This window comes from Helicoverpa zea, chromosome 6, assembly GCF_022581195.2.
Source record: "Helicoverpa zea isolate HzStark_Cry1AcR chromosome 6, ilHelZeax1.1, whole genome shotgun sequence".
NCBI lineage: Eukaryota > Metazoa > Arthropoda > Insecta > Lepidoptera > Noctuidae > Helicoverpa > Helicoverpa zea.
The window spans coordinates 6,288,683-6,312,430 of NC_061457.1; the positions used below are offsets into that span (position 1 = coordinate 6,288,683).

General features: G+C 34.5%; 4 protein-coding genes across 11 annotated transcripts in view; 1 reads left to right on the forward strand and 3 right to left on the reverse strand.

Annotated features, from left to right (window-relative positions):
- LOC124631213 (phosphatase and actin regulator 3) overlaps nucleotides 1-14,344 on the reverse strand; it is a 46,036-nt gene extending 31,692 nt beyond the window's left edge. Inside the window, exons 1-2 of one of the 7 annotated variants that reach the window (XM_047165461.1) lie at nucleotides 13,839-14,344; nucleotides 10,242-10,343 (exon numbers count right to left, since the gene is read on the reverse strand). In XM_047165461.1, coding sequence (XP_047021417.1) covers nucleotides 10,242-10,343; nucleotides 13,839-13,929 — 193 coding nt within the window. In that variant the 5' untranslated portion in view covers nucleotides 13,930-14,344. Of the gene's footprint in view, nucleotides 1-3,420; nucleotides 3,752-7,103; nucleotides 7,302-10,241; nucleotides 10,344-13,838 lie in introns of those variants that run through there. The other 6 variants (XM_047165464.1, XM_047165466.1, XM_047165462.1 and 3 more) reach the window with 6 other exon arrangements.
- LOC124631216 lies at nucleotides 10,472-11,590 on the reverse strand. Its single transcript, XM_047165469.1, has one exon. The coding sequence runs from the start codon at nucleotides 11,486-11,488 to the stop codon at nucleotides 10,565-10,567; it is 924 nt and encodes a 307-aa protein (XP_047021425.1). The 5' UTR covers nucleotides 11,489-11,590; the 3' UTR covers nucleotides 10,472-10,564.
- A 151-nt stretch (nucleotides 14,345-14,495) lies between the features above and the next one.
- Nucleotides 14,496-20,254, forward strand: LOC124631215 (ribosomal protein S6 kinase beta-2). The gene is made up of 9 exons (XM_047165468.1): nucleotides 14,496-14,808; nucleotides 15,125-15,165; nucleotides 15,249-15,510; nucleotides 15,594-15,727; nucleotides 15,806-15,997; nucleotides 16,188-16,278; nucleotides 16,651-16,893; nucleotides 17,335-17,442; nucleotides 18,206-20,254. Exons 1-9 carry the CDS (start codon nucleotides 14,710-14,712, stop codon nucleotides 18,392-18,394), a joined length of 1,359 nt encoding a protein of 452 aa, XP_047021424.1. The 5' UTR covers nucleotides 14,496-14,709; the 3' UTR covers nucleotides 18,395-20,254.
- Nucleotides 20,255-20,329: 75 nt separating this feature from the next.
- Nucleotides 20,330-23,682, reverse strand: LOC124631217 (RPA-interacting protein-like). Of its 2 annotated transcripts, XM_047165472.1 has the most exons (4): nucleotides 23,482-23,682; nucleotides 22,436-22,521; nucleotides 21,790-21,986; nucleotides 20,330-21,544 (listed from the first exon to the last, which is right to left on the reverse strand). In XM_047165472.1, exons 2-4 carry the CDS (start codon nucleotides 22,514-22,516, stop codon nucleotides 21,226-21,228), a joined length of 597 nt encoding a protein of 198 aa, XP_047021428.1. In that variant the 5' UTR covers nucleotides 22,517-22,521; nucleotides 23,482-23,682; the 3' UTR covers nucleotides 20,330-21,225. The 2 variants fall into 2 exon arrangements, with proteins under 2 accessions (XP_047021428.1, XP_047021427.1); XM_047165471.1 differs by lacking the exon at nucleotides 23,482-23,682 and having other exon boundaries at nucleotides 22,436-22,635.
- Nucleotides 23,683-23,748: the final 66 nt, after the last annotated feature.

The window sequence follows — 23,748 nt, forward strand, 5'->3', positions numbered from 1 at the left end:
AGACCAATCAAAACAACAAACGAAGATGGGTGTGATGAGAGTAACGTTTAATTTGCTGAACATGAGTCACCAATTCGTGACGGTGTGACTCGCCCACAACAATTGCCAAAGCCCACCAACGCACCTTACGTCCTCACTTCTCACCTTGCTACATGATTTGAGGTCCTTACCTTCTAAGACCTCGACATTATTAATTATAGATTATAGAGATTACTGTGACGGGTTTTGACAATCACATCGAAACATTGCCAGCATTCATAAGAACACGCACTTGACAGTTGAACATGAACAGGTAGTACTTGAATCAAAGCGTGAAGTGATAGATAGGATTTTGCAACGAGGTGCGATATTAAATAAACAGTCGTTCTAGGAATAGGTTAAAATTAAACCCTTATTACTGGGCTCAGGCTCATAAAGCGTACAATCAAGTATAACAACATTTTAATCTAGTGCTAACGGAAGTCAGCACTAAAACGCGCTTGATATTTGACGAATGATTTAAATGATTATTGCAAAATAAATACAGATAGAGTACCATAATAAAGTTATGTTGTAACTACGAAGGGACGGTTTAGTAAAAAATACCGTTATATCATCTGAATTCTAAATAGAAACGCATTCTGTGTGCCCTCTGGACCATAAAGCATTGCTTTAATTGTCATTTGCTACATTCATTTTATAATGAACACTCTCTATGTTGACAACAATAATGGATCTTTTGATACAAAATGCTCATTATTGAGAGTCTCTCAATGTATTCGTTCTTCGTTGACTTGTATCTACATTGTTAAAACTATTCATAATCGATGTATAGTATTATGAACGTTGAGTTAAACAAGAGATCGGAGGTTTTTAATGTTATGACTTATTTGTTTTGACTGTTACGTCGACGAATTCATAATCTAAAAATATACAAGCCCTTATAAGTTAAGTCAGTACAAATCTATTAGCTAACGCTTAATAAACCGATTAATTTATATTAGCCAGTAGCTACGTGTATATAAAGTTATGGTCGTGGGACAATCAGGGAGTGTTCAAACATCATTCAATTATACTTGCAATGATTCAACAGCTCCTTTGCGTAACGAATACCATAGTTAATATGCTTCTCGAGTGTCACCTGCGGTAACAAAGGCACATTCGTGTATACCTGTAGTACGCTGCATGCGAACATATCGGTGTACTCATAAGTTATGATTAATGCTATTATAGGCACATCGTTATTAAAATGTGTGTACCTATATGAGAAAGTGTCTGCAGTGCAATGATACTCAGTGACCCTTTGATTAGAAATGTCACTCACTAAATAAAACAATATCCTTTCAGGATTGTTTATAATTTAACAATGTACTGTGTAGTGTGTACTTCTACCCAGTCCTGATAATTGGGTTTAAAATATTGTTACTGTGTGTTCATGAGCAAATGAATGTCAACGTTGACTTCAATTAGCGGCGGCCAATCAGCGGGCACGTAGCATGTCCTGTGTTCAGAATCAATGTTTGTATCTTTTAAATCGAATCCTATGGGTTTTACAGTTATGTCTTTTGTTGGTTTACGCAGCGTAGGTACTGTAATATTTCAACATTTGTACTCGTAAAAATTGGTAAATGATTGCCTAAAATAAATTTAGTTGTGTCAAGCGAATATTTAAAGCTCGGCAATACTGAGCCTATTTTGGCAAATGGTTATGCGAAAAGAAAAATTCTGACATCATCGACTATGAATAATACAACGGAGATAATCACTTATACACCAACATACGTATATAGCTATATATACAGGTATAGTGATACATGACATGTAACAGTAACAATAATTAAATATGATAGAAATAGTGAACAAGTTGGACACAAAAAACTGGCTACACATTGACACAAACATTGGCGTAGGATGCCATTGTGTGATTTCGGGGATGTCTACCTGCTGACTGCTTGCTCAAACAGCTTTCTGTTTGTGGTCAAAGCATTATTTTTAGGCAGTAAGTTTTTTTTATACCAAGATATCCTTCCTTGAAACTTTTGTGGATAATAAGGATATCAGCTTCTCTATTCTCAGCTTAATGTATATTTTAAAATAAGAGGAACACTTTTCGGTAACTCTGTTATCAGTGGACTGAAGTTTCCTAATACACGGAAAGACGATACAAAATAGATCTTTAAAAAATCTTGACGTAGGTAGAACTTCACTTTCAATAAGCGCCCCATGTAGATTATTATACGCTATGAGAAAACGTGAGTAAAATCAGACTCCCATCAGCTTGAGCCTCTTTTGTTCAAACAAGCGTATAAAACCAAGCATCTACGAAGAAACAAGTTGTTTAAAATGGCATTAATTAGCATTTTCACATAGTAATTGTACAATAACTACGTAGTTTACAATATGTCTACAGTGTTCTGCCTATCGATTACAACTGAATCATTTGTTGTTCTAATAAATATTAAAAACAATAGTTTTGTTATTGCACCAAGTTGTATACAATTGAAGTTGGGACCTTTACAACGCTTTATTGGCAAGCTAGACCTTCGTGCTAGCCTTTGCGACATGATTAAATTAAGGTTAATTTCGACGTCTCTACCATTATTCGATCATGTCAGAGAAATTGTAATTCTGGCGCAAATACGTATCGTATCTCTCATTTAAGGGGTTGCATGGTTCAATAATATAGAACAGTTTCGGGTTTTAGAAGTAATATTTACGTTTTCTAATTGACTTAAACGAATCCCTTGCTTTATATTAAATTAGATACCTGTCTCTATAAAGGACTTGGAAATATATTATACCTAATGACACGCAAGTGGTAATGAAAAATAGCCAGACATTGTCGGGTGTCGTGACTCGTGACTAACCCAAACCACTCCTGCAGGTAGCGTGATGCCAATAATAATATCATTCATTGTTCCCAGTTAAAACACCTTGCTACATTATACTGGTTCAAAATGAGTGTAATGATAATGATTATATTTCGGTCATATAGCTTTTGAGGGATGAATCAAGGCCCTTACAAAATGCTGGATGGGATTACAAAATATAAATATCCTGTAGCATTCAATAAATCGGTATAGTTTTTGGACAACTGTTGATTCACTTATGGTAGGTAACTATTCTTAGTATTTAAATAAATGATGAATGAAACATATTTTCTATAATATAATACATAATGAGCCCACGTGAGAAGTGGAATCCTAGGTAGATACTATAGATAAAAACACACAAGTGCAGCCATAGTTCTATAACAACCACATACAACGATGGCATTATAATATAGGTAGTACCATGCGCAGTTTTTTTTTAATAAAACCTATACGTTACAATTAAACAGTGTAAGAGGACAATCTACGTTATGTACGTAGTTTTAATTTCGCAAAGCTATTGTTAGGAATGTGGCTGGGCGTAAAGAGACAAAAGGGAAGGGGAACTGACCGGCAACTGCTGCAACCTCCTTTGCCCCGACATGTAAGAAATCAGTAAGAGATAAAGAGCTCGCAATCAGTTGCCTGCGCTCCTGAAAATCAAGTTGGTCGAGGCTATTGGTCCTAGTCCCGCGCACCGCCTGGACGGGCGCGCTCAGCGACATGTCAACTACGCGTCGCCATGTCGTACAGACGACATCTTCACCATTGTAATAACACCAATTACACTGTCAATGAGCACTAAACAAAGGCACACTAGATGTGAAACCGACGCGAACAACGCCGATCACGACGTTTTCATAACGAAATGCCTGCGTCGCTACAGACGCTCAACGGCAAACTGGCGTGCGGGCGGCCGGTAGCGCGGGGCAGAGTGGGGGCCCGGCTGCCTGCCTCTGTCCCTCCTGCATGTTGCAATGCACTCAGCTCGCCTCTCCGGGCTGTAGTCGCGAGACGAGGCGCGAGTATCAGCCGCGCCGTCACGTCACTCAACATAAGACACAACCGGCCTACAACTAAGTACGGTATGTTCGCATCGTGGCGGCAGCGGCGGCAGGTCCGCCGGAATTACGATCGTTTTGCTCTATTTGTATTGAAACATTTGTACGCAGACACTGTCTACTTCGATTAATATGATCTCTGTTTGGTATACACGTTATAAGAGGCAGACATTACGTGTTATACAGGGCAAACTATCTGAATGAGACTACTAATGAACAGTAGAGTCACCAGTTCAAGGTCATGTGCACATGACCAAATGGGATAGATTTGATTGTGTGTAATATGTGGAAGAAGACTTAACTTTTTTATAGTGTGATATTATCATCCACTTTGCCAATGGAAACGCTAACACAAAACCAAATATTCTGGACATACATCGAATCCCCTATTTTTAAACGCAACGGTTTCCAGTTCGATTTCTAATTGCATTTAATTTGCCGATCTTAACCATTTTATAGGACGTGTAAACAGCGAATGGGAATACTCGTACTCGCAACTTTCCACGTTTAATGATGTTGTCGTTAAAGGTACGAAAGCTTAAGGAACTCGGTGCGAATAGGGTTAGGGTACGATAACACATCTTCAATGCGGTAGTAAAACTGCGGTCATTCCAAGTCACGAATGATGAGATGAGCACAAGACGGTCTGGCACTCGAGCCATGCTAGAGCTACTACAGTCAGTCACAAAAAGCCGTTGACCTACAACAGCGCTTGTTAAGAGATGCTAAAGAGATGAATAACCTAAGACAGTACTTTTCCCTTTCTTATATCGCTCACCTAGTAGTATAATGGCACATTTACAAAAAAAGCGAAATTGGGTTTTTACGGCCTTAGTGTTTAAAAGTGTATAATTTATAAAGTGGTAAAACGGCACGGCGTTAGTTGTTAAAACCATAAAATATAAGATAAAATATAAAATGAAGTCATAACCTCGTTTCAAACGTTTGCAAAATCTTTGACCCTCGTTTCTGTAAAATAAGAAAAAAATAGATGTGTCATTATACTGCTATAAATAGGTGAGCGATATGTATAATGCAATTCTCGAAAGATGACTTGATTATCTAAAAAGGACATGAAAAAGAAAGGAATGGAAGTGGAAATCATACTGCACGACACCACGAACTTTGACATAAGGCAGGAAGAAGACTGTTTTTGTTTATGTAAGTACTCGCATCAAAATACCATTAAGTGATTAATAATGACCCACAACCTAGAAGACTGTAAAAAATTATGATCGCTTATGAAGGTCAATTTGCCAATTTTTACAGTGAATTGCGTGACTCGACATAACTGAGGTACTTTTTATAATTAAAGTCAAGGGGTGAGTGTCGGCCGACTCGTCTTACTTTGGGGAGCTTTTATGCGCCTATTAACGCTCCATATGATTGGCGAAATGATTCACCCTGTCCAGTTGCAAAAATAGCAGATATTATTAATCATTATATTTGAGATAAAAATTAGAGACGGGATTTGATTTAAAAAAACGATGAATTTAGCACCCCAGACCTAAGACAGAAGACAAATTAAAAATGTTATATAGAAAGATAAAAGGGGTTAAAGAGTGCGTTCAACATCGACTGTGTCATTGGAACAAACTTATTGGTTAGGAACTAGTCACGCAATATATGTCATGTCGCAATGCATAATATCGTGATATACCTATATAACTCTATTGCAGAGTTCATTAAAGTAAAACAACATTAATTAATTTGTGTATCAAGTAATTAATATGTAGTTTATCAGTATCCAGGCATAAATTAACAGTAAACAGATGTTCAAGTTTTACTGAATAGCAATTTTTTCTGTGACACTTGTGACAGTCCACAAAAACAAAACTTGTACTTGTTGGACATTAACATAACCTTTGGTGGAACAAGCATTTCGCAGGCCACTTTCGCTATCAAAAAGTTGACCCATGACCATTCAGCACCATTAGTCAATCAAATTACTATTTTAAATTAGCACAATTTCGTGAACTTTAATTGACACAATTATTGTTGCAGTCATGGAAAATTATAAGGTACCTATTCTAGCATTGGTGGCTTTAAAGATAAAACGCTTTCAATAATGCAATATATTTTTGCCCATACCTCAATTGATACACCTAAACGCATGTCATTCTAGCTAGAGTGATTTTATCCTCTTTCATGGTCATATAAATGGATGCAAGCGTGCCTATGCACGGTGAGAGAGAGCATACTGCTTAGCCAGTTATAGCTCACCCGCATGGTTGCAAACCACATACATGCTGAAGGAAACACATATAATTTTCAATTATATTTGTCTCGTCAAAGTTACTTCATATATGTATGATGAAGGCAGCAAACATACCACATCAATTATATAAAAAATATTTCATCCTCTACCATACTACGGCATCTAAACCCTGCATTCTATAAATGACTCCAGTCCTGAACAGCTTTATAACCCACACCTCCAGTCTGCTTCGACTTTCAGTAGGTATCTCGGTTACTAATTCAAGGCGATGGCGAATTAAATGGGACAATCAAACACAGAATAAAAGAGTTGAAGTAGAGGGAACAATTTGTGACCTATGACTATGGTCAGAATTGCTGTCTTGTCAGGTTCCGAGTTGTGACCCACAAAGATGATGAAGATCATATGTATTATTGTTGGAAGGTTTGCACGTCCCTAGATATCGCACGTGGATATAGAGGTAGAGGAAGGCGACAACCAAAGAAACGATGGAAGGATTATGTGAAAGTCGATGTGGCTAGAAATAACGTTAATCGTGATATGACGGCAGATGAAGAGTACGGAGGAAGAAAACATGATGCGCCGACCCCAAATAAAATTCGGAAATAAGAATGGGAGGATGACACATTCTATGAGTGGCCAGTCAACTAACCGAAAAATAGATGTAACAATCTTATTTAATCCCAAGATCGTATTTGTTGTAAACACAGTTAATCTAATCATTCCCTAAGGTAGACTGTAGCTTATCGTAACGGACGGGTACAAATGCTGCAACTAACTCTAATGCAAACTTAAGATAGACGTTAATGGAATACAGTAGATGCGGCATACTGGAATAGAAACTACATAAAGTAGTATTAACACTGATCCCAGATGTTTTGATTGTTAATAATCTATGAAGTTATCTTCACTTACATGTAAACAAACAGAAACAAATAATGTGATGTACTAAAAGAGGTAAGTAATGTGACTTACAGTAAACTTCATCTATAATTTCAGAATCACTGCTTGTGTCATCGTCTACGGGCCTGTGCCTCGTTTTAAACTTTTGATGTCTAACATCCATATTGTCATGCTGTCGCTCACAGTACACTCAGCTGTCCACTGCCGATACACACACCAAATATTAACATCTTACAATACACTCTGATATCCTAGTGCTACACAGTTTTAAATAACACTTAGGGTGCGTCCACATCTGGCGAATGCGCCGCGAATGCGCAGCACGCGAGCCGATCGCGAGCTGTCCGCGAGCTGCGCGCGTGCAGTCACTGCAATAGTTCGGTGCGCCTCTTTAGCGCAACTCACGCAAGGCTCGTATAGAGCGCGCGAGCGGCGCGCGAGCGGCGCGCGATCTGCGCGCAATCAGTTCTCGCCCTTACAGTTCCGTATATTGGCTCAGTACTATCGAAGATGGCAGACGTCGCGCGCCGCCTGCGCGCCGCTCGCGTGCGGCGTTTAGGTCGCGCGCGAGCTGCGCGCGGGCGGCGCAGAAGCGGCGCACGAACAAAAATGCACGCGCGCAGCTCGCGAACAGCTCGCGATCGGCTCGCGTGCTGCGCATTCGCGGCGCATTCGCCAGATGTGGACGCACCCTAAGACAGAACGCGTTGAATTCTGAGATTAGATAGCAATTGATATCATCAACTTATCAAAATGTTTTTCTATTGGTGCTTGATCGCGTTGATTTCGTCACAATAAATAGCAATCAACTTAGTTACAAGGTCAACCAAAAAGGTATAACTTCTTATTAAAAAATATAAGCGTGTTAAAAAGCGAAACAAAATAGGCATATGGATAAAGGACGATGTTTCAAACGTAAAGCGAAACCTGAAAACCCAGTGCTTTAGCACTATAGATCAGGCAAAAGTTGTAATACTTAACAACACTGGCAGACGCGGATTGTAAACCTACTGTTCTACTTATACATGTATGATTATACAATTACACGCAAAATACTCGTTTTTTTATATAAAAATGTGTTACACATACCTATGTACATTTTACCACGAAAATAATCAGTATCGGCGTAGTATAAAAATATAAAAAAAACAAGCCTGAATGAACACAGAGTTCGCTTTTGATGATGGGCTCGGTCACATTAAGCGTGTGGTGTAGTCCCTTTTTTATTAATAGATGTCTATTGCCCTAGAAAATAAGCCAACCATATTTTCATGCTAGAAACCTATGTAGCGTTAAATGCAAGCAGTGAAGCTTAACAAATACATAATGTGTTAAGTACTTGTTTGTATGTGTAAAACCTGATTCTACTATTTAACGTACTAGTAAATCATAACATAACATTTTAGGTGTAAGGGTGTAATATATTTCAATGGAATTCACAATAAATACCTAATACAAATAGTGGTAAAAGCTGTGATCTACAATATCGATTACCTAGACATAACTCTAGGACAGTCCAACGCCGTTTATTCATCGACAACGATATTTTGTAAAGCTTAATGGATACCTTCCTCATTCACACAAATGCAGAAAGGTACATTTGATCTGTTTGCTGGGAATATTAGGCAGGCAACAATGTTAGGAAATCACGTTTAATTAAATAAGTATACTAATAAACAAATCCCTTGGGGCAATATTATCGGAAAGAGAGGGCACTCTCACCTCTAGTGTACACAGGAAAATCGCCATCGGATCGACTGTGAGTAAGCATGGGTCCGTAGCACCGCCACGGCGGCGGCGGTCGGTCGCGCAGCGCCCGTGGACCCTCCACGGCCGTTCACCTATGCCAGCCCATCAGCACAATAAACACGGCACACGGGCCTACATGTACGTAGCACTCTCTCCGCCAGGCGTCCAGCTCACAGAACTCACATCAACTCACCGATGGCGGCGCCACATAGACGGCGAGACCGAGCGGAGGCTGCGCGGCGCATCTCCCGCGCGCATCCCTCACCCTTTCTGTTTCTCTAAGCCCGCCACCCGTCCCCGCCGCCACGCAGCCCACCCTCCCCCATGCAAACACGTGTACTGTGTTAACGTGATTTCTTTCTACATATGTTGTAAACGCCCAATAATATGGAATATATTTTATTACATTTGCATATATGTATACTAATCTCCTAAAATAATCTAGTATTTCGGTTATTATATTTTCGCTGACGTGTAAATGATGGCAATGATATTTAATGATAATTCATTACGATTTTTTGTATTAATTATCAAGAAACCCTTTTTATCATAAGACGCGACATACAAATATCAGATTGTTCAGTTGGATACTTATCCTAAAAAGTTAAAAAATAACTAAGAAAGCCAAACAAACTTCTTCAACTTTGACACTCAATTATTGTATTAGAAACCCTAAGAATATAAAAGGTTTTCTTTTCCATACATTTGCCTATAGACAGCACACTTTAGTACATGCATTGCAACAAAAAGAAAACTGATGAGTGAAAAATATTTAAGCAAAAGCAATAGCTTTTTATGAGTAAATAAATGTAAAAGTGCTAATACTTATACTGCTTCATTTTTATACAAATATCCACTAGAAACAAAGTCAACCACATCATCACCTTGCTTACCGTTTCCTAGTCACAGGCCTGTATGTATATGTATCTATACATATAATAAAATGATAGGAAAGTCAAAACTGTACATTAAATATTTTTTTAAAAGAATACTTGGGGGGTGATTCATAATCGATTCTGAACCCAAATATGTAGTTTTTAGAATTTTTCCGGATAAACTCAAAAAGTACTGCATGGATTTAAATCAAATTTTGCATGACTATTACCTGGAGGGCCGGTCCAACACATAGGCTATATATTATCACGCTATCACCTACAGGGGTTGAGCAATGAACGATTAAATAAACGAAATTGGAAATTCTATATTGCCCACGCAGACGAAGTCGCGGGCAACAGCTAGTAATGTATATTATTGTGGGCCAAGCATTCAGCATGCACAATGTGAGAGCTGGAAGACCTTCACATTTGCCCAGCCCTGTGCTAAGTCTGCAGAAATCGGATCCACTAATCGCGATTTCTTCACACAGTATAGCTTAACCTGTACAGGACAATCCATATCTGTGTGCAGTGTTTTACCCCATTACACAACATTTATTTAGTTGGACAAAAATCTTGTACTCACTTATGTCACCATTAGCTGTTGCTGAATCAAAGGGAATAGATAAATGTCGACCACCTTTTCCCACAGGATGCACACCCAGATTTGATTTGTCCTCGTTGTCACCTAAGCAAAATATATAAATAAAGCTTTTATGTACAAATACAAGATTTAAAAATAAGCAAATAATTTCAATATAAAGGCATAGCTTATGAAAGAACAGTGTAAGGGTAAACAGAATAAAAGTCTGTTGATAAAAAATCAAATCTGTTTATTGAATAACTAACTTTGTCATTTCATTAATTCATACAAGCTACATTATAATATTTATAATAAATTGTTTAAATTTAAATTATAACATTCCACAGTGGATTATCAATGTAAGAAATATAATCTGAATAATCCATATAGTCATGCATGCTTCCAGCTCCACAGTTTTGAGTTCTTAATTTCTTGTCTTGTTCCACAACATAAAGTTGCTTATACAACTCCTTCCAGTTTCCGACTTCCGCTTCAGAATTACATTCAAAGTCTCTTTTACACAAGGAGTACCATAGGCTGTCAATTTCAAGTACAGCTTTCAGCCTTCTGCTTGTTTTACATAAATTAAGGATATCCACAACAGAGAGGTCTTGCATAATTTTAAATATTACTTCCTCAGGAAGCCCAATTAAACTTGCACTAGGATATCCATGGTGACTTAGTATTCTGCTCTTGATAGCAGTCACAGTTTTATTTTTAAAAGTTGTTGAGAAATGCTTTAGGTCTCGAAAAATCATAGGAATAGAAGTAGCTTGAGGTGAAACCACATATCTGCTGATGGGTAAACAGATAGAATAAGTTTCAAAGTTAAGCTCATTAGCCACTAAATTTACTAATACAGTAGCTCCCAGTGGAATCATGATTAGTTTCAATGTGATATTTTTAAATCCAGACAATATAAACGTAGTTTCGTATGTTCCTGAGGGCAATTTCCATTTGGATAACTGTACAATATCAAAGGATTTAATGAGATCTATCACCTCCATGTTGCAATTCACAAGCAAAAATCCATTCTCTATCATCAATACAACAATCAAAACAAATAAAAAGTCCTTTTGTACGGAATCAAATGTTTTGCTCTCCGCCAAAATTCGATTTACAAGTTCATGGAGCAAGGGTGCTACCTTTTCAGTTGTACTTTCTTCTAATGTGGTGTCCATGTTACGTTTGAACTGTTTATGACATAGATTTAAGTTTTGCTCACAATAATGGTGAAAAGTACAGGACATATAACAAATTTGGACAAGCTATTGTATCAATTACAAATAACTTTAGTGGAAGTAACTAAACTTTACTGCATGATTGTTTACATAAAATGAAATGTCATTGTCCAAATGTCTAAATTCGTTCAAACAATGACATGACTAAGTGCGTTTACGAAGACAGCTGTAACTTGACCAGTCTTGATATTTTTGTTTTATTTTTTGTGTAGTTCATAATACAAATTATTTAATTGATCATGTTTTAGATAAAGGCATGTTTACACCGCATTTTTTAAGTAATTTTTACTAAGTGCTTTTTCTTTCATAATCAGCATTTTGTATGAATGCTCTGTCCGTTGCGTTATTATACCTAATCTCAAAATTAGTCTTGGAGACTTTTTGTCAAGATTTCCAGTACCAAGAACTTTTTCAACAAACTTTTTGCCAAGAGTCTTAGTCAAGTTTTTTGTCTGACTACTTGTTAATATGTATTATTTGAAAAAAATGTGAACGTTAAGAGACAATTATACAAACTAATGTATTATTTTGACCCATTTACCACTAAAACTTATACTGCGCGCACTCAGCTGAATGCGGACTTTTTCAAAAGTGCAGATTGTGTCAAGTGATATTTTGTTATAATCTTGTTTTTTTGTTTTTTTATCGCACTTGTTAGTGATCCTAAGTTGTCTGTTACTTTTTCAGTTTCTACCCATGAGAATCTATAATTGGCTTACTATATCATATAGAATTGTTATCCCTTTGTTACAGCTGTTGATTCTCCTTCTAGTAAATAAATAAATAAATTATGTATGTAGTTTATCAGTTGTGTAACACAAGCTAATCAATAGCTTAGCATGGGGTTAAACAACTGTGAGTGAAAAGGTGTCCCAATATAAGAAAAAAAAAACGTATATTGCTTCAAACCTAAAAACTGTCAGGGGTTAACTTTTTATGGAAATTAGTATATTGTCTGATAGCTGATGTGTTGTGTCCGAAGGAAACTACTTCCTGCACACAGATAAAAATTAGCCTACACTTTTTCTCAGGCCCTATACTGATGTGTGTACTGAATATAATTGAAATAGGTATTTGAGTACTATTTTAAGCATGACAGCTGGATGGACAGACTAAGTAACTTTGGCATTTAAAAAGTTGTTAAGGATTTACAAAAATGCATGCTGCCAGCCTTTTGGGTACGCTCCCAGTCAACAGCGAATGAATGGATGAAATGATGAAGTTTTTGACGCATTTAAGTAATAAAGTTTTTTTTTGTTTTACTAGAATAGTTTTTTAAATGTATTGTATTATAATGTAAATATCTATGTAAATAAATACATCCTTTACAAATGAAAAATTTTCATTATGGAAATCATAATGAAAATTTTTACCTTTATTTAAGTTTTAAAGAGAAGTCTTTTAGAAATTCTTGCTAAATGTAGCCTGAATTTCTGAACATCAGATGCTAAACAATAACATTAGACTCACTTGTTAGATTTTAATTAAACAATATGTTCGTGTTTTCTTGATATATTTTGTAATTCATATACTTTGTTTTTTGTTATATATAGGGTGTCTAGTAAATAATATGTGACATGAGTTGTTACACTGGATCAAAACCTACCAAATCATCCAATTTATGTTCTGCAAAATATAAGTATTATTAATACCTACAACTACATATTATGCATGAATTAATCAGAAATTGAAGTGAATTCGCTTTTTAATAGGTTCTAATTAAATTAATTAAGAATTAAGTAATGTAGTTGTAATTGAATAAAATAATATTTATAATGTACACATTCCTCCAGAAATCTATCTCTTATTTATTTTATATTTTTAAGCGATTACTTGACTTCTTCATAGACTCTAAACAAATCTAAAGGGTTTAAACTGCCTTTGCCCTTGCCTTTGAAAGAAAATTTTGCTTAAGCTTTTAATTCTGTCAAGTTGTCAGTATTTCTTTTTATTGATGACATGGTCTCTTATTCCTAAGACAATAATCATAATTTATTGTCTTAGGAATTATATACCATTATTGTTATGATTCTGTCATAACTATAGAAAATAACTGACAGTCCTCACAATCTGTTAGAAGTTTAAAACTTTGAAACATGTGTATTACACCTTATTATCAAAAGAATGCAAAATTATTACTGGAAAAGAAGTAAAAACATACAGTTGTATAAAATTATTACAATTTGAGTAGCGATTAAGTTGTAATTGGCTGTATCCTGGGTGACTAAAGTTTTAGTAACAAGAGTTAACTTATTATTGGCAGCACTCTCCAGGATAACGAGGTTATTTGTAATCTTATTTGACGATTAAACTTATTTCACTAATACTACTAAAAATAAAAATGAAATATGATGCTTACCAATACTTCCAGTATTCGCAAGCTTCTTATTGCTCTTTAGGGAACCATCCAAGTTATGATTATTCGAACTTTTGTCGTTGTCACTAGCCATTGAAAGGATTAAACTGGTAAAAGACGCAGAAAGTAAGTATCACAAGCTATTATCAATTTCAAACATATTTTGTATTTTCACTACTTTGTAAAAACCATTATAAAAGTAAAAAAGCACTCAGGTAAATCATGTTTACACCCTCAGATTCTTCGACAGATGACAGAAAGTCAGAAACTATCACTAAAATTTTATAGGTGCGTTCAATTATAAGGAATTATCAATCATGTGTATGAGAAAATAACAATTAACTTTTATATAATCATCAATAATCCTTATAAATTGACAGAGTAATATGAAAACGAGCGTATTATTGTTCCTATTTTTCATGAGTGAACAAAATGGCCAAATATCTTTAGTCTGTTAACCCATCTATTAGTTTGAAATCTGAATCAATACATACTCGCAAATTATAAAGTTTTGTAGTAATAGAACTGCGCAAATACGAGATGTAATCAAGAGCCTAAGTTCCAAAGACGTACATATAACATAATATAAATTTGCAAGTTTTATCGATATTTTTGGTTTGAATTCACATCACTGACGTAACCTAGTGTTGTTACTTACTTCGCGAATAAAGTTGAAGTTCATTACATACATTCTCAAATTCACTATTGTTGATACAAAAACTGGTTGAGAAATACGATCATTTTTTATTATCATTATTGTGTAAACGTTTTCTTTTAATTAAACAGTTTTTATTTTTCCCTAAATAAACATTAGATTTCTATAGACGTTTATATTATTTCAAAGAACAGTGGCTGCTGATGTGATATTCTTGAAATGTCATCGTATATGGCTGGTGTTTTCGATTTAGATTTGGATGTGGATACTGTTACTGTTGGAGATTCAGATGAAGACGATATAATTGAAGTAGATGAGGTAATTATAACATAAGATGTGTACTAAGTGGCACCTCATTATTACTTAACCTAAAACCTTGTTCCATATTCTCTTGATTGTCAAGGATAAAATTCGTCGCAGTTGATTACGTTTATTTTCATAGGAAAATGCTAACTCCATTGATTATTACCTCTTTAGCGATAATAATGTCCACGATCTTTTATTAAACTGTCACTTTAGTCAAAGGCTAATTGTTTGTGTTATGAAATGACCATCAAAAAGTTATTAGTCCAAACATAATGTACAATTGGTTGGAAAAATATTACATATTTTATTAACCATTGTATTTTTCTAGGTGGACTATGAACCTGAACTACATGTTAATGCCATTGTAGAGTAAGTACTTAACCTTCAGGTAACCAGGGGTATTTTTTTGGAATACATTAAATTAGTAGAACATGACTTTATCTTATTTTTAGGACTGAAGGATCTGAAACTATTCAACTGTCCGAAGACAATGTAAATCCAGGCCAGTGCAAACGTCTTGGTCCTCAAGACTTTGAATTACGCAAAGTCTTGGGGAAGGGAGGATATGGCAAAGTTTTTCAAGTTCGAAAAATTACTGGTGCTGATGCAAGTGCACATTTTGCTATGAAAGTCCTTAAAAAAGCTTCTATAGTACGCAATCAAAAAGATACTGCCCATACAAAAGCAGAAAGAAATATTTTGGAGGCTGTAAAGGTATACTAAAAATACGAATTTTATGTCCTACTACATACAAGTATATTTTCAGAGCATAAATTTGAATTTAATCCTTATTTCAGCACCCTTTTATAGTGGAATTAGTTTATGCTTTCCAAACTGGGGGCAAATTATACTTAATATTAGAATATTTGAGTGGTGGTGAACTGTTTATGCATCTTGAACGTGAAGGCATATTTCTAGAAGATACAGCATGGTAAGTTCAAAATGATAACATAGTGGGCTTAAAAAATATTTACTACATAGACAATTTTAACTTATGATTCTATTTTAGCTTCTATTTGTCAGAAATAATTTTGGCATTAGAACATCTACACAGTCTTGGTATAATTTATCGTGACCTGAAACCTGAAAATGTACTCTTGGATGCTCAAGGCCATGTGAAACTAACTGATTTTGGATTATGTAAGGAACATATTCAAGAGGGAATAGTAACTCATACTTTCTGTGGCACAATAGAGTACATGTAAGTAAATGATAAATTAATCTTTATTCTATTTAATGATCTACCATTTATCTTTTACCATGTAAACCTATCCAGTTTTTGCAAAATATTGGGAAATAGATGTGGTAGTTGTATTTGTTGCTTTATTATAAAACAAAATATATCTTATTCTGTGTAAACAACTATCCTCATAATTTTAATGTTATTCCAGGGCTCCAGAGATCTTAACAAGGAGTGGCCATGGTAAAGCTGTAGATTGGTGGAGTCTTGGAGCATTAATGTATGACATGCTCATTGGACAGGTTAGTTTACTATTAAATGTTAATCTATACTATCATACAGTTGTATTTTAATAAAACTAAACAGGCTCAAAGTTAATTTTGCATAGTAAACGGCAAATATGTAGGTAGAGGTATAAACAAATTTAGAGCATCAGGGTATAGCCACAAACTTCAGCGTCTCTTCCCGCAAAACAGCGACGAAGATATTTTGTGTTAAAGACTTAGCTATAAAGATTTCACATGATAAAGTACTGTTGTCATTCAAAAGACTCAAGAAGCAATCTATCAATCAATTAATTTCATATTTATTCCCTATTGAATATAGGCCCCTACTTGTGTACTAAAATCCCAAATATCGGGTATCATTTTAACAAAGCTACAATAATTTTTCAGCCACCATTTACCGGAGATAATCGTACAAAAACTATAGAGAAAATATTAAAAGGTAAACTAATGCTTCCTGCCTACCTCACACAAGACGCGCGTGATTTGATACGGCGTTTAATGAAACGCTCGGAGACGCAGCGTTTAGGAGCACAGGGCGCCGCTGCCGTCCGTGGTCATGCTTTCTTCAAACATGTACATTGGGATGATGTTTTTGCTAGGAGATTGGAGCCACCTATTAAACCCAGACTGGTAAGACAATATTCAGTATAAAAAAAAAAAAAAAAACAATTTTGTTTTTCGTCATTCAAATTGATTTGTAACATAATTAATTCTGCATGCTCTGTAAATAAGCCATAAATCTATTTTGAATATTATGCAATTAAGGAAAAACAACATCTATTTTTGATTGTATCCATGGAGCTCAGACCAATAACGGTGGACGTTATCATAGCTCATAGTAATAACACGACAAAAATAATCCACTTGAGATACGCTCAATCTGTTTTGGCACTATTGCACAAATAACGGAAAAGCTCATAACCCAAGCGTAATATTTAAAAAGAATTTGCAGTGCTTTTTTGTCTAGACGTGTTTTTGTATACTGCACCTATGCCAGGAATGTTTTTTCTAAATATCTAGTATTGTTTCCAAATAATCTTGACATGTTCTAAATGATTATTTCCCTTTCAGACAAGTGATGATGATGTTTCGCAGTTTGATACAAGATTTACACTGCAAACACCAATTGATTCACCTGATGAGTCTACTCTTAGTGAAAGTGCCAACCTCATGTTTCAGGTAACGAAACTGTTCCGTTTTTTATATGGCAGAACAGTATTTATTAAAATAAGAAATGTACTTTTTGCAATTTGGCACAGCGGAGCTTCTTAAATACTTTACCTTCGCATATATGGTTTATATAGTCTAAGAATGACTGATTCGCGAAATGACTACATGGTCTATAATTGACCAATTCTTGAAATGTACAATTCTTTAAATGACTGATTCTATAAATGACCGATTCTTCAAATGACTGATTTTTGACTGACCGCAGAACCATTTCAGTGGCACAACGTGCGTCATTGGCGCAAGATTAGACTTCGCACCTCGGCAACTGATATTTTGCTGTAGCTAAGTTAATGTTGAAGGAGGCTTTTACCCTAGAGGGACTACATAACAGTAACAAATAAACGATAAAAATTTTGTTTATAGAATTTCACATTTTTATTTGTAACAGTACATTTAATGTACTGTTATGAAGACAAATAAAGCTTAAATAAAAAAAATAAATAAAAGTTAATGTTAACACAATTTTAATGGAACTCTTTTTTTAAATAAAATATGAAATAAGTGCGCAAGTCATTTCAGTCATTTTAACGAGGTCTTTATTAGGAAGCTATGCGAGGCCTTTTACATTGCAAAGTCGTGAGCGTGAGCTCATCCATATTCCACTATCATATAACATGAACCGAGTCGTAAACATCACCTATCTATCTTTATGATTCCCTAATTAAACTAGAAGCATAAATAAATGCATTGCTTTACACGACCTTTTGAACAGGGTTTTACTTATGTGGCGCCATCTGTAATGGACGAGATCCACAAACCGCGTGTCATAACCGCACGATCACCACGCCGCCCAAGACCACAGCACCACCATTTCGCGGTACCTCCAGCCTCCTCCGGGCACGCACTCTCTCACGCTCAACAACATGAAGACCTCATGGATGTTCAAGGTTTACCTATATAGTAAGTACCTACCCTTAGAAATAATTGAAAATAGTTAAGTGTTGTGTTAATTTAACTACTGGTCTGTATTAATGAGAAAAGCGGGTTTATCCTTCCTGTTAACTTTGTTACATAGATATCCTGAATTTCTAAATGATTAAACTAATTCGACAACTGTCACTTGACATCGCTCGCCAAGCATAAAATGGAATTATATTATTAAGACCACCTAAGCAGGTCGTATAATCTATCTAAAGTTTGGCAAATTCGTTAGTGACCATCCCAAGGTCCACGAGGGTGTGTACTGTAAACTGTAATAGCGACGTTACAGAAGGTTGTTCCCAGAGCCTCCATAAAACTATTCTTCTCGGCAGTCTGGACAAACTACTCGAATATTGACTTTGCCAAAAAGTTTCATTCAATACATTCTGTCTAATTTCTGCACATATTTAGCAATTTAAATTATTTATATCTGTCCTACTACCGTCATCTGCCCTCTTTTATTGTAATATTTATTTATTTTAATTAAAATTCAAGCTAAATGTCCTAAGGTTGCCAAGAGGCAAATACGTTTTAATGTGTTGCAGATTTTCGAATAAGTGATATGATTGTCTAAAACCCTCGATTAGCAAAAACAATAAATTGTAAATCGATGTCACGCACAATAATAACAAACGACAATAATTCGATAAAATTGTGGTAATAATACACTTGCGAGGCTGTGAGCAAGTAGCAAGTACTCAGTTGTCGAATTTCCTCAGTTTGCTATATGAAAAGAATCACAAAATGTTTGATTGAAAGGGGTAACATTGTTACAATTTAGAAAGATGTAAGAGTACAAGAAAGGCTATTGTGTTTTAATTTCATTCAGAAATATTATGAACAAATAATTATGTAAGTACATATAAAATGCGGCATTAAATTATTTCATAAACAGCAATAAATTCTTTAATTAATAAATTCAGATATGATTTTATTTTTTTAAACGCATTGCCTTATAACTGTAAAATTTAATAAAGGAATTGTTTCACTTCAGGTGAAGTGCCCTAGTTCAATTGTAAAATCCCCCACGAGACCCGCCAAAACTAACGTTAGTTAATAAACATAGAGAATGAATTAATACATACGTTACTATAGATGATATAATTTTAGCGTAGCACTATAATTTCTTTCATTTTATTTAATTTGTAATTGTGTCACTTCTTGATAATTTTGTCACCAACTTTCTGTTTGGAATGATACAAGTGTGTCCTTGTTTACTTTTATAATCTGTACAATATTATTTCGTTTTTATTGTAATTTATAATAATCAAACGAACTTCCTATAAAATGCTTATGAGAATTGGAATGCAATAATAATGTATAACTATATTATATCGTAATAAAGTGTGTTTAAGTTATAAGAAAGATTGTTATTTGAAACTGAAATATTAAAGGGTAATACAAAGCAGAGAAAGTCTAAAACATGGATACAGTTAGCAGTACTGCGTCGTATTAGTGATATTTACTGATTGTACAGATTATACTATATGCCTTAAATACATTACACAGAGTTGTTGACTATTACAATTATAGAATTGACTGAAAAGCTTTTATTTTCAGGCCTAGAGTAAATTCATATAGTTGACCATTTTATGCTAAGAATAAATTCAATTTCAAAAGATGCCCATGTAATAATATCGGAAAATGATGGTACTGTTTTATATTACATATTATAATTAATGTACATTTTATACAAGTTACCGTTTAGTCTAATCTTTTGGTAGGAATTAATCACATGTAATAAAAATGTTCTAACCCCGATATGACAAAATAATAATTTACAATATACCTTGTTACCATGCTTCATGAATTGATTAAAATGTCATTTTTTATTTTGTAACCAGTAGTTTTTTTTTTCTACCATGTTCTGTTAGGCAACCTCAACATAAGAGAAAATTAATGAAAGAGAAATAAATAGTATTTAAGAAAATATAATCAAAAACAATTGCTTTTAAGGAATACTCTATGACAAACTGATAATGCTTATTAAAAAAAATATTAACAATAAAACTAAAAATATTTTTATAGTTTTTAACACAGCTAATGCCTTATGGTCTACAATTAAATTCCATCCTTGACATGTTTCATACACAATGTTCTTGCAATGTCATCATAACAAAAAAGGGTTCTTATAAAATTACAATCACAGAATATATAATAACGACACTACTAATTCACGGTACAAAGGGTGACATGCGCCATGAAACTAATAAATTCTACTCTATTATGTTATATTCTAAAATCAATTACAATTGCTAACAAAAATAGCTATACTACACTAACTTTTAGGGTTAAGAAAACGACAAAATGATTATAATTGCTTCAACCAAAACAATAACATGTTTTGTGTGTACAGATTTATAAAAGAGATTTACTAGTTGTCCTTACATCTATGCATATAAAAATATTTGTTTACTTCATATGCAAATTGTATTTTGGATATGATATACTAACTGGATTTTGGAACTACACTATTTTTATTTATAAAAATGTTTTTTTAACATGCATTGACTGAAATTGGGTGAAATATAGATGCTGAAGGGAATATTGATAGGCCTATTCTTTAAATTGTGTTATGATTTGAATAGATACAGCAAAACACCACTTATTTATAGTGTCATCAAACAATTAAATAACAATTTATTAGAGAAAAAACGAAAGAAATCCTCGACAATACAAGAATTTGTCACAACCACTTATTCTAGTAACAACAGAAAAAACATTGATTTCACCAATATTTGTTAAAACATTTATGTTTGGAATACCAGCTTAACAAACCTAAATGTGTTAACAAATATTATGTTTAGGATATTAAACTATTAATTTCATTTCCATACAACTATCACAAATAAGGTAAATATGACTTTCATTTTCTTCTGCCACTATTCCAAACTGTGCATTACTATTGCACATAGCATTATGAGTATCTACTGAACTTAAAAGAGTCTTTTTAATTTCTGCAAGTGGTTTCTGTGTTTTAATTGCAATTTTGCACTGAGAGCAGTTAAGATACCCATTTCGAATTTGAACATTTATTTTCTGGCATATTGGGCAAATTACATTGTTGTCTTCTTCAACTGAGGACCAATCAATATTTTCCATTTGACTTCTCTCATACTCTTTGATGCACCTGTAAAAACAATATTTTTAACATTTAACTACTTATATAGTAAAGACACATACATTATTAGAATGAAAATGACTTCTCTCCTTGCAACAAAACTACCAAAATTTTTAAAATAAAACTTATCAGGCTTATACTTTTTTGCTGCCCAACAGTAAGATAATTTTTCTAATTAGTTCTGTAGGTTTGGAGCCTTTTTTTTTGTAAAAAAAATGTCTTCTTTATTAAATTATTATACAACTTTTATATACCACTCCAGTTCTTCCTGTACTAGCTCATTTTTAAGTTCCTCCATGAGTTCATATTCTTCATCATCAATGTCACCAGCACCGTTGTATAAACTTTTGTATATGTCTGTTAAAGTATTGCATAAATCTTTTTCCAATAATGAGCCTCGCAGTTTATCCATCAACATACCACGGCAGTTCTGAATTTTGTTTTTGTAATTCTGAAATTTTAAACAACATAATAATCTTAAACTTGCATGTTATTTAATGACTTAAAATGGTACATTGCGATATATCTGAGATTATTTTGTTTTGTTAAGAGGTTGTTGTACAAAAGCACTGCAATTCTTGTAATGAAATAACAGTGTAATATAACTTTTGGTATATTGATGTTTCAGTCATCCATAATTTTTTCTTTGTATCGGTCAGTGGGTCGTCTTAGGACTGGGTAGGTACGAAAGTGTTATAGCAGTACTTGCTCCTGCATTCGCGTCATAATATTATGAGGACTACTTTGAGGACGTAAGTAGGCAAACTCTTTGAATTTCCCCCTAAAAATTAAGGGTTTTATTGTGTAACCGTAAAAGAAAAGGTGCATGCAAAGTACCTCACTTTCACATGCAAATAAACAAGGATTCTGATAAGATAACTATATAACTATGATGTGTACCTTTCTCATTTTTTCTTTTAACTCTATTGGAGATTGTTTAGGCTTACAACCTAAATTCTTGAATTTAGGTGACGACGTCATTTTTGCTGAAATACAGTATAGTTGTTTGATGCTAAAACTTCTATTAAAAGGTAAAGAATAATATAAAAATGCGCTTTTGGACTAAAACTTCGCAGAGTTGGCGCTTTTTCTTTTCAAATGTCTAGAGATGGGTAACTCAGGAGTGATAGATAAAAAAGATATGTATCTTTCCGTTCTTATCACTCACTCTTTGTATCAGTTCAAATCCGAATGTATCAGTGTATCTTTAACAACTCATTAAATCCGTCGTCCGTTTGTATCTGTGTTGCACTCGCACACACAGCGTTGAGCGGCTGGCGTCACGGTTTCTCATCGGAAAGTCCAGACATCTCTTTCGCACTTCCCTACTTAGAATGTTCTGTCTCACTTTCTCAATCCCGAGAATAAGTGTTTGACCATTATTTTTATTTATTTATTCGATTTACACGGCTTTAACAGCCAATTACATAAATCGTAAACTTAAATTTGAAATGAAAAATAGAAACTTAAAAATAAAAAAAAATAAACTTAAAAATATTATAAACTGATATACAAATCTATCTATCCTAAACGAATCTATCACTCTTAGTTCGTACTGATTTAGTGATACATTGGATTGAATTGAACGAAGCGAGTCACTCTGAGCAACAGTACAATGTCACTCACGGATTCGAAAGGATATAGAGATACAAAAGAGTGATACATATCCCAGTGATCAAAAGATACATATCAATCTTTTCTTTTCAATGATACGTTTTTCCCATGTCTACAAATGTCAATAATCCACCGCTGTCTGTCATCAGCAGTGTCACTATTTTTTTCATCTTTCTCCCGTGGTACGCTAAAGTCTCCACCATTCTGCCAATCTTTCGATATAGTGCTTGGTACAACAAATATCAGGTAAAGGTTCTATTAGACTAAACATAATATTATTATATGGTACAATTTGCTAACAATATTATTATGTGTTTGCAAGAGTAACATACTGATTACGAGACAATTTATTTTCCATCTTCCCTGGTGTTACGGAAAACTGGGTTGAAGACGTCACATGGGCAGTCACTTTATATAAGGCACTGGTATTCACTACTCAGCTGTGCATCCGGTTAGACTGAAAGCCTACCCAGGCTCCAACATATTTGGGAAACGGCTAGGCAGTTAAGGATTTACTACGCTATGCTACGATACGACTTTATTAATAAATAGTTTTTATGTCTAGCAATGTATCAATTCTGGCATATTTGATTTAAATA

Excerpts from the sequence above, each read along its gene's own strand:
- LOC124631216 (XM_047165469.1), bottom strand. The coding sequence starts at position 11,488 with ATGTCCTGTACTTTTCACCATTATTGTGAGCAAAACTTAAATCTATGT.
- LOC124631215 (XM_047165468.1), top strand. The coding sequence starts at position 14,710 with ATGTCATCGTATATGGCTGGTGTTTTCGATTTAGATTTGGATGTGGAT. Across the intron at positions 16,279-16,650 it reads ATGACATGCTCATTGGACAG|CCACCATTTACCGGAGATAA; the intron begins GTTAGTTTACTA and ends ATAATTTTTCAG. Across the intron at positions 17,443-18,205 it reads GTGCCAACCTCATGTTTCAG|GGTTTTACTTATGTGGCGCC; the intron begins GTAACGAAACTG and ends CCTTTTGAACAG.
- LOC124631217 (XM_047165472.1), bottom strand. The coding sequence starts at position 22,516 with ATGACGTCGTCACCTAAATTCAAGAATTTAGGTTGTAAGCCTAAACAA. Across the intron at positions 21,987-22,435 it reads TAAAAGAAAAAATGAGAAAG|AATTACAAAAACAAAATTCA; the intron begins GTACACATCATA and ends TTAAAATTTCAG. Across the intron at positions 21,545-21,789 it reads GTACAGGAAGAACTGGAGTG|GTGCATCAAAGAGTATGAGA; the intron begins GTATATAAAAGT and ends TTGTTTTTACAG.